Source organism: Bos indicus x Bos taurus, chromosome 3 (genome assembly GCF_003369695.1).
Source record: "Bos indicus x Bos taurus breed Angus x Brahman F1 hybrid chromosome 3, Bos_hybrid_MaternalHap_v2.0, whole genome shotgun sequence".
Classification (NCBI taxonomy): Eukaryota; Metazoa; Chordata; class Mammalia; order Artiodactyla; family Bovidae; genus Bos; species Bos indicus x Bos taurus.
This window is the reverse complement of record NC_040078.1, coordinates 94,117,610-94,128,199: the sequence shown is the minus strand read 5'-3', so window position 1 is coordinate 94,128,199 and position 10,590 is coordinate 94,117,610. Positions and strand designations below refer to the sequence as shown.

The 10,590-nt window shown below is 43.5% G+C and overlaps 1 protein-coding gene and 1 long non-coding RNA gene across 2 annotated transcripts in view; one reads left to right on the top strand and one right to left on the bottom strand.

Moving 5' to 3' along the window:
• Window positions 1-26: 26 nt before the first annotated feature.
• Window positions 27-9,373, top strand: LOC113889884. The gene is made up of 3 exons (XR_003510369.1): window positions 27-112; window positions 5,607-5,890; window positions 7,178-9,373. It is a non-coding gene; the product is annotated as an uncharacterized LOC113889884 (long non-coding RNA).
• The window catches only part of ORC1 (origin recognition complex subunit 1), a 37,234-nt gene continuing 30,089 nt past the window's right edge, over window positions 3,446-10,590 (bottom strand). Inside the window, exons 16-18 of the mRNA XM_027537258.1 lie at window positions 6,638-6,807; window positions 5,583-5,670; window positions 3,446-3,783 (exon numbers count right to left, since the gene is read on the bottom strand). Coding sequence (XP_027393059.1) covers window positions 3,589-3,783; window positions 5,583-5,670; window positions 6,638-6,807 — 453 coding nt within the window. The 3' untranslated portion in view covers window positions 3,446-3,588. The remainder of the gene's footprint in view (window positions 3,784-5,582; window positions 5,671-6,637; window positions 6,808-10,590) is intronic.

Below are 10,590 nucleotides of genomic sequence, written 5' to 3'. Positions count from 1 at the left end.
GACTCCACGGCCGGTGCGGCGCGTATCACGCATGCGCAAGGCGAGGCGGGCGTGGCGCTCCTACAGGTGACTCCAAGGGTGGAGTTCTCAGCGCGCAGGCGCCTTCGGGCAGGTAACGCGAAGTTCTCTGGGAGGGTCTTTGGGCCGTTCCACGTTGTTCCTCATCTGGAGCAAATGCAGCAGCCTCGCCGTCTGTACTAGCCCATTTACAGGTTTCCCGCCAACCTTCCTCCGTCACTCCCATTCCAAGGTTGCTTGGGTGCTCTCTCACCTATCTAGCTTCAAGTCCACATCTCGCCCCTGTCGGCGAGGCGGGGAGAGTGGTTGCGGCCGCCGCCCTATAGGAGTGATTTCTCTGCCTTACCATCTCTTTCAGTGTCCTTTATAATTTGAGTCTCTAGGGACAGAAGCTCACAGATTCCTCTTAATCTTGCAGCATCTAAAGGTACCTTTTCTAATCAGAAGGCGGGTTTAATCTTTAATATATGAGAGGCAGTACTCATCGCACCTCTTTATAAAGTCACTTCAGACAGTTTAATACCAAGTTCTTACTCTCCTACCCTGCAAGCCAATGCAATGTATGGGTGGGTGGGGGAGAGAAATTACCACCTGGAACCTTGCAAATCGTTTCCTCTTGCCTGTTTCCTAAACTTCTGAATTATCTTCCCGTCCTTACTTCTTTTTGGTGGTTTCTCCGAGGAAGAGACAGTCTTTACTATTTTATATTTTTAAAAACCCAGCTTTAATTGGCATACCGTTTGGCATGCAGGATCTTAGTTTCTTGATCAGGGTACCGCTGCAATGGAAGTGCAGTCAGTCTTAAGCACTGAACCATCAGGGAATTCCCCATCTTTATTGTTTTAAAATGGAAATTTCAGGGAATCCCCCCTCGCAGTTCAGAGGTTAAGACTAACACTTTTTTTCTTGGCTACCCCGTGTGGCTTGTGGGATCTTGGTTGCTGCACCAAACCTGGGCCCTCCGCAGTGAGATCCCACAAGCCACACGGGGTAGCCAAGAAATAAAGTGTTAGAAGTAAATAAAGTGGAAATTTCACTCCCATATTTCATTAAATTTGAAAATATTTTACAATGAAATATTTAAGACATTAAAAAATGGACAATATTTAACATTCACTAGAATGCAAGCTACTTAAAAGAAGTTTTTGTGTTTTAAGTTATATCTAGAGCAGTGCATGGTACATAGTAGGTACTCAACGGTTTCTATTTCTAGTGTGAGTTAAATACATGGGCACTTAAGTTTGAGAAATATAGTTGAAGCCACCCGTCCACCTCTCATGTTGCAACCCTTTCCCAAACAGATATCCACTCTCCTAATTTTGGAGTTTATTATTCCTGAGCATTACTATTGCTAGTAGACACACTGTAATATGTTTTGCTAGCTTTAACATTGTATCCTTATCACTGCCTGCACATATTTTTCCTTAACTCCTTTTTATACTCAACCTTGGTTTTAAGCTTCATCCATTGATCTTACTTTTCATTTCTGTATGATATCTCATAGTATGAAAATAATTCACTTTTCTAATGGCTTGCCATTACAGTGCTATGGGTGTTCTTATACATTCCTTGTGTATGTTTCTCTAGGGTGTATTTCTAGCAGTGGAACTGCTGGCTAATAGGATTTTATAGACTAAATATTACCAAATCATCCCCAATGCGGTTGTCCTAGTTCACACTTGTATCAAAGAGGCATTTGGGTTCTGCTGCTGCTAAGTCACTTCAGTCATGTCCGACTCTGTGCGACCCCATAGACAGCAGCCCACCAGGGTCCCTCGTCCCTGGGATTCTCCAGGCAAGAACACTGGAGTGGGTTGCCATTTCCTTCTCCAATGCGTAAAAGTGAAAGTGAAGTCGCTCAGTCGTGTCCGACTCTTAGCGACCCCATGGACTGCAGCCTACCAGGTTCCTCCGTCCATGGGATTTTCTAGGCGAGAGTACTGGTGTGGGGTGCCATTGCCTTCTCCCATTTGGGTTCTAATTGTTCCATATCACCATGGAAAGATGTTTTAATAGATACGAACGTGTTTTGACTTGCAGGCATCTTTTACTACGTTTCTAATTTGTCGGCCATTCATATTTCTTATTCTGTGGATGCCTTATTTACCCATTTCCCCTTTTTCTTATTGTAAAATACTTTATTCTGATACTGACCCTTAGTCCATTACATGCAGTTTTAAATATATGCATGTCTATTAGTTGCAGATGTTATATTTCACTCAGTGCCTTATCATGATTCTCCTCAGAATGAGGACATTCTTCTACACAACCACAATAATTTGTCACACACATAAAACTTGACATTTACATAATCCTATTACCTAATATGAATATAGTCCATAATAATGCTTATAACTGTATTAATGTCTTAAATCCATGACCCAAAGTCCTTACATTTACTTAGCTGTTTAGCTCTTTTTATTAGGTAAGTTTTGATTTACCTGATAATTCTTTTTAGCAGTAGGTTCACAGCAAACATTTCTGGCAGGACTATGACACGGATGATGTGTTTTCCTCAGGACCTGACATGAGGCTTTTAGATGTCAGTTTGTTCAGTTGTTGGTTTATCAGAGTTAACTTGCAAAGTTATACAAAAAACCCTACCAAGATTTTAATTGGAATTTATTTATATTTAGATTATTTAATTGAGATTAATTATCTCTTTATTATTAATGATTTATTCCTAGGTTCCTTAATTTTTTAGGCCATCTAAGTAATTTTTAAAGATTTTTTTATGATAGATGGTACCTTTTTAAAAATTCCATTTTCTAGTTATTTGTTGCTAGAGATTATTTAGGGAGAGGGCAATGGCACCCCACTCCAGTACTGTTGCCTGGAAAATCCCATGGGCGGAGGAGCCTGGTAGGGTGCAGTCCATGGGGTCGCTAAGAGTCGGACATGACTGAGCGACTTCACTTTCACTTTCCACTTTCATACATTGGAGAAGGAAATGGCAACCCACTCCAGTGTTATTGCCTGGAGAATCCCATGGATGGAGAAGCCTGGTAGGCTGCAGTCCATGGGGTTGCACAGAGTCGGACATGACTGAAGCGACTTAGCAGCAGCAGCAGCAGGGATTATTTATTACTGATATTATTTCCAACAGTTCTTTTTTATACACTAAGTATGTTATGCTCACATTGTTCAAAAGTTAAAAGAAACATAATGACATACAGTGAAAGTCTTCCTCTAACCCTGAAGGTAGCCATCTCAGAGGCAACCAATATAGCTAATTCCTTACTCTCCTGGAACTATTTTATATAGATACAGTAATTATGTGCATGTATTTATATACATGGTATGTTACCATTAAATAAATGGCAGGGCTACCAACAGAAATAAAAGCCAGAGAGAGGGCCTACTGTAGGAAGGACAGTGTGTGGTTTTATAATTTGATATTTATGATGACTGTAAAACTTCCCAAACACCCCGGAAAAAGTAAATGATTTAATGGAAAATCCCAAAATACATGACAGCCATTTCCACACTTTGCTACAATGATTCCATGTGCTTAGAAAAAGGAAATAGGGCTTCTTAAAAACAGATCACAGTCCTTCCTTGTGAAGCCCTTCACTCCTCTTTCAGAGCATACAGCACATCATCCTGGCTGACGTTGAGCCGCACCCGACGGAGCACGTCATTCCTGCTAGGCTCCACGAGGAGGAGACGGCAGGCGCCCAGGCGAGAGCACACCGCCATTGTCTCCGACATGGTGGGGTACGGGAGGCCCTCCATCCTGCACAGCGCCACGTGCTGAATGTATACCTAGAAACAAAAAGCAAACTTGAGGTCAGCTAGTCATAAGGGTAGTCCTGTATCCAATCATTATTTCTTTGGGGAAACTGAGACACTTCTTTTCCAGGATACTCAGGACCCCAGAAGGGAACCAAGGGGTGGCCCACTGGGTTGAAAAGACAGGGACAGAATGTAGTACTGGCCTCAGGATCAGAAAATAGCAGGTCTGAACCCTGGTTCTACCAATTACCTAAATAAGCAAACTGGGCCAGTTATTTCACTTTTTAAGCTTCAGTTTTATCTATTAAATATATGACATTCCTCATGAGTTAATAGATATGAAATGCCTAGTAACTGTCACAGCTGTACAAACAGTCCTCATCTCCAGGGGCTGATGGTTCCAGTTGAGAGTGTCATAATTCAAGTCAAATTTTGCTATACGGGCATTTTTCCTTGGCAGAAACAGTGAGCAGGTGCCCAGGTATGACCCTTGGAAAAGTCAAAAGTCCAGAGAGAATACAGGACACTCTGCAGAAGAGCTGTCTCAGGCTTTAGAAAACCAGTAACAGGCAAAACATGATTAGTAACTAAATATTTAAAAACAGAATTCAGGACTTCCTGGTGGTCCAGAAAGAGCCCACCTGCCAACGCAGGGGACACGGGTTCAATCCCTGGTTCAGAAAGATTCCCCATGCCTCAGGGCAGCTAAGCCCAGGCACCACAACTGCTGAGCCTGCAGACCGAGAGCCTGTGCTCTGCAGCAGAAGAAGCTGCCACAATGAGGAGCCCGAGCCCCGCAACAAAGAGTAGCCCCTGCTCGTTGCAAGAGAAAACCCGAGAGTGGCAACGAAGACCCAGAGCAGCCAAACATAAATAAATGAAGAAAAGCTGGAAGGAAATGTTCTCCTGACTTCTCTATTTATCTAAAACATACTCATACACACAGACATACAAACTGCTGGGTATACACTCAAACATCTTTGGTAATTCATCTTCAAAGGCAGCCCAGTACCTATGCGCACCAGTTTCAAACATACCTTGCCTCCGCCAGTGCCCAGCAGCCAACTTAGAACTGGTGCAGACCAGGGGAATCAACTGTTTAATTAAAACAAAGCACAGCGAGGGCCTGAGGCAGGTGTTGACACGATGTCATTTCTGCCCAGTGCTCTGAATGTCAAACTGAAGAAATTCAATGAAGCACCGGTAAATGGCAGGAGTGACTGCCATTTACTCTCTTAAGATAGCCAAAATGCCTTGTCATCTAATTAGTGACTCACATGAATGGATGAAAGAGATTCTCACTGTCTCTACCTACTATCCATCGAAACCACAGCCAAGGGAATGGACTTGGCAGAATCAGCGGGGTATGAAGACCCTACTGAACTTGACTCTAGTGGGGCCAGGTGCAGAGACATGACAGGTGTAGCATAAGTAGGAGGCCCCCGGCTCATTAAGGCAGGAGCCCTGATGATTCCTTTACTTGAGATAATTGAAATTATGCTCAGAGCATTTGGACTGGTCTTTGTGATTTGTTTTTAAACAAGGCTTGTTCTAAGAGCCATGCCTCCCACCATACCATAAACTGTATCGGGGCAGTAACTTTTGTTCACCTGTGAATCTCCGATTTGCATAGAAGTATCTGGCACATAGTAAAGCTTCAATCTCATATGCAGAAATCATTTGCTGTAGGTCTCTTCTCAGGCAATTCAATATGGTTTTATTTTATTTTCAATATACCAGGCTCAATAAAAATGAGCTGGTTTGATATTCCCACATATTTTAAAGGCACCAGACCAAAATCTAGGGTTTTTGAAAAACAGATCAATCACCTGTTGAAATGTTGCTTCCTCCAGTCCTGATCGACGGAACTCTGCAAGGATGGCTCTCAGGAAGCTCTGTTCCAGAACGGAGGAATTTCTTAAAGAAAATGAGGAAATGTGAATTCTCCAAAGTGGCTGCACAGTAAGTCCCCTACATGTGAACCTTCAAAGATACGAACGTACATCTGGTTCCAGCAAGGAACCGGAACCTGTGCCGTCAACCTCAGGGTGAGTGAAGTGGCAGCGTGCCCTCCATCTCCTATTGCTGATGATCCTTCAGCTCTACCGTCTCCCACCGCCTCTCCCCGCTCCAGTCAGTAAGTCTTCCTGCCTGTTCCCTGGTTGCCAGCTCCCGTATGCCAGGTGTTGAGCTACACTGTATACTTTTATAAGATGAAAAAATGTTTTCCTTCTTTTGTGTTGTTGTTTTTTATGTATTACTTACATGAAAATATTATAAACCTATTACAGTACAGTACTATATAGCCAATTGTGTTAGTTGGGTACCTAGGCTAACTTCGTTGGACTTATGAACGCACTCTCAGAACGGAACTCATTTGTATGTAGGGGACTTCCTGTACCACCAACCTGGACAAAAGTCAAAGATATTCTGTGTCTTTAGAGAAGAGACAGGAAAAAACTTGGAACTGTCTCCTCCTGTGTTCCTAAATTATTTGGCAAGGATTCCCCTCCCCGCTCCCCCAAAGTCTCAAAATGATATGAAAAATACCACTTTGGAAGTGTGGGAACACAGCAAGTATATCTGGACATGTACCAGCACTCCCATTACATGGCTGAGTACATCATTCAAAGTCAGAGAATAGCTACTTGAATCATATTTCCACAGCACTTTACTTCATAAACACCTATAGTGTAACTCAATATATCATACTAGGATTACATTTCTGTCTCTCTGACTAGACTATGCCCCTTAAGAAAAAGAACAGCATTGTCAATAAATGTAGGTTGAATGAGTAAAAGCTCTGAAAGGAAAACATGCTTCCATGGCCCTCTTCAGTGGTCCTCCGAGGGAGGTTGAGAGTCGGGAGGCAGAAGGGTCTTACTTGATGGCAGTGATATATGATGATGAAAACATCTCATCTATGGCTTCTAGTAAATGGGCTGTAGTAACCAGGCCAGGGGAGTCGGGCTTCTGGCAGGAGAACTCACAGATCTCTGTCGCACGCCTACAAATGTCCAGGCAGCGTCGTGCATCTCCAGAGAGGGCTGCGACCTACAAGAGGCAATATTTTATTCCTTGAGATCCCCTTGTCATCTCAGTCCATGAGAAAAACCAACTGATTCTGTGTTCAGCTAAAAAGGAAGGTAGGGGGACTTTCCTGGTGGTTCAGTGGTTACGACGTCACCTTCTGATGCATGGGGTGAGTGTTTGATCCCTGGTCAGGGAGTTAAGATCCCACATACCTCTTGGGCATGGAACAGAAGCAAAACTGCAACAAATTCAATAAAGACAAATGGACTTAAGCCTGAAATTAAGTACTTAGCCCTTGCCGGGAACGTGGTAGGAGCCTAGTTACACTGTAAATTATCATACTGTATCTGGAACTCTTCCCTGAGTCCACACCTTTGTCTTGGCTTTACAGATAATTCCAGAATGGAAAAGGCAGAAATTCTCAGCTGTATTTAATAATAGAGAAATGAAGAAATCTATAAGAAGAGACCCTTGGCCCAAGATTACTATTGAACCATCTGGAAAAAGAAGGGTCTCTTCCTTGCATAAAGAGAAAAAGCCAAGAGACCAAAGTGGAGCCTATTTTGCCACAGCCTGAGGCTCATAGCACGTGGTCAGTTTTGGAAACCACCTGGCCAATGGCTAAATGAACCAGAATCAAGAGGGAATGAAGCCATGAAACTGGAGGACCCAGAGGAAGCCATGATTCGATGCATCAGACCAGCCCCCGTTCCAGCAGCTGTACTTCTGTGCCTGCCCTTCCATGTGCACTGGGGTTGAGGGGCTCCTGGGCCCCCTCCAGGGGAAGCCTTGCATTTTAAATTGCACTGAGGGAACTCTTGGACTCAGCACTGTCTGCAGGGACCTGTTTCTATATTCCCAGTGCTTTCCAGCAATGCTGTCATTTGCCTAACAACCACTGCAGGCGATGACATCCTGTCTGATGGTATCCCCAAAAAACTATTTTCTTCCAAAATTTATACAACATCAGGTCTCAAAAAGCAAACTGCAGGGATTTCTCTGGTGGTCCAGTGGCTAAAACTCTGTGGTCCCAATGCAGGGAGCCCGGGGTTCCACCTCTGGTTGCGGAACTAGATCCCACATGCCATAGCTAAGTGTTCACATGTTGCAAGTAAAGATCCTGTGCACTACAACGAAGAGGCAGCACAACCAAATAAACAAATAAATATTGAAACAAATCAAAAACAAAGTGATAAGATTAAAAAACAGAATCGCAAACTATATAGGTATACACACATACACCAAATTAGGACATTAAAAAGAGTTATTTCTGGGAAGTGGGATTATAGGAGTTTTTATATGTTTTCTATTTCTGTTTTCAAAATTCAACTATGAGACATTCAAAATACTTTGGGGTCACTCTTCCAGTGACCCCAGACAGAAATACGAACAGCAGTGTATATTATTCCCTCCTCCTACTTTTCCATATTCAGCTGGTGAGGATGTCCTATGGGTGTTTCCTCCCTATCTTTCCTCCTTCCCTCATGTGAAGTAGCTCCATACAGTGGATAAGAGCAGGGACTCAAGGGCTGCTGCAGAGGCCTAGAATCAGAGTGGGCAGGGGACCCTGGGAAGCAAGAAAACACCCAAAGCAGTCCCCCTCCAAGGGCATGAGCCTTGGTGGCCATAAGCACTCTTTTTGACTGCTGCTGGGGTGAGGGAGTCAAAAGAAAAAGCTGGGGCCACCAAACATGGAATCTGAGAAGACCTTGCATAAACTTGGGGTCCAGACACTACACCCCCAGTATGAGGGTGAGTGCCTCTTCATTCAGAAGGGATGGCAAGAAAAATGGCCTGTGTGACTTTGGTATTAGGGGGGAGTGTAAGGCAACTCTTTGCAACTACAAGCCCTCATGTGGATCTGCAGCCCGAATTTATGTTGTGTCTCCTAAAAACCCTCAGTGGAGAATTTTGTTTAAAAATGGCCCCAGTTGGCAGTGCCCCTTGGTAACTGACAGAAGCACAAAACGAACTAAATGAATTCAAGTTCAACCCAGGCCTCAGTCAACTTCCAGATAAAGCTCTAAGGAGCAAAACACAAAAAAACAAGGAAACAAGGCCATATAGACATGGCTTTGTTTATAGAAGTAATAGAAGTAAACTCACAAAGACATCAGATATCATAACTACAAGATAAACAATATAGGTATGTTTCTTTTTATGTTAAGGAACAAAAAAGAGGTTTGAAATTACAGGCAAGAGTTTTGGGTAAAAACAGCAGCCAAATTTGAAGCCTTCTGAAACAGTATTTAAAGACCAAGAACCCTAAATAAGCAAGCAACTGGAGAGCAGTAAACAATATAATTCTGAAAGTTAGAAAGAGGTGGCAGGGTAGTAGTGGTTGACTTAGCTGACTGTAGAAAGCCCTGTCCTAAATCAATAGTGAGGAATCCAAGAACAAACCTAAAGCTACACTAAAAATCTTCAAAACACACAAATTGTTAGTGGTACTGGAACCGGGGGTAAAGGGGGAACTTTGTCTAAAATGAGGAGGACTGGTTGAAAGTTAAGAAACTGATGCCCTAGATTAGGAGTCAAACTATGGCCTGCCACATGTTTTTGTAAATAAAGTTTTATTGGAACACAGCTTTGCACATTTGTTTACGTGGCTGCTTTCACAATATAAGGGCAGGACTGAATAGTGGTAACAGACCATTATGGCCCACAAAACCTAAAACATTTACTACTGGCCATTCACGAAGTCTGCTGACCCTTGCCTAGGCCTCCCCCCATTTCATGCTGTTGGGTGAACATGAGCGCAACTGAGGGCTCTGTGAGAAAATGTTATGCCTTGGTAGTTTGTGCTGTTTCCATAAAACTCTCTGCCCTGGAGATTATCCCACTTATACCACGGCAGGAAACCAGAAATTTATTCTCAAGGAAAGAAAGTTTATCGACCTGGAACACTAGCAATTGTTGCCAAGAAGGGGATGTCCTTTACTAAATATAGACAGTTACTATTTGCATACTGAATTTGAAGACCTCCACCCTCCCTGACTCCAGCCCACCTCCCCTGGTCAAAGGAAGAAAACCTCAAATAAGTAGGATGGTACATAAAAGGACCGTTCAGAGGAGGGAAAAGAACTTTCAGAAAGTGTATGACTGCAGGGGTAGAATTGATGCTTTTGAACTGTGGTGCTGGAGAAGACTCTTGAGAGTCCCTTGGACAGAAAGGAGATCAAACCAGTCAATCCTAAAAGAAATCAGTCCTGAATATTCGTTGGAAGGACTGATGCTGAAGTTCCAATATTTTGGCTATCTGATGCAAAGAACTGACTCATTGGAAAAGACCCTGATGCTGGGAAAGACTGAAGGCAGGAGCAGCAGGGAACCACAGAGGATGAGATGGTTGGATGGCATCACCAGTGCTATGGACGTGAGTTTGAGCAAGCTCTGGGAATTGGTGATGCACAGGGAAGCCCGCCGTGCTGCGGTCCTTGGGTGCGCAAAGAGCAGGACACGACTGAGCGACTGAACTTAGCTGAGGGGTGGAGAAACTCTACCCAACAGAGGGGGTAGAGAGTAACTTTGAGGTTCTCTCTCCTGGAAAGCATAGCTTGGAGATAAACACCATATCTGGCTCTCTGCTGACCCTAATACTTAACAGAGTGCGTAGCTCTGAGCACATGTTTTAGACGAGTGTTGCTGCTATAGCCATTCAGAATTCACATTGTTTCTGGCAAGAAACTAGACAGAAGCTTACAATTCTTTTAGGTGCTCAAATACTGTGGCCGTGTGGTTTCTTTTGTTTAGCCCCAGGTAGACGTTTAACCTGCTTTGCTCCTCAGCAGCCTCGGAGAACTC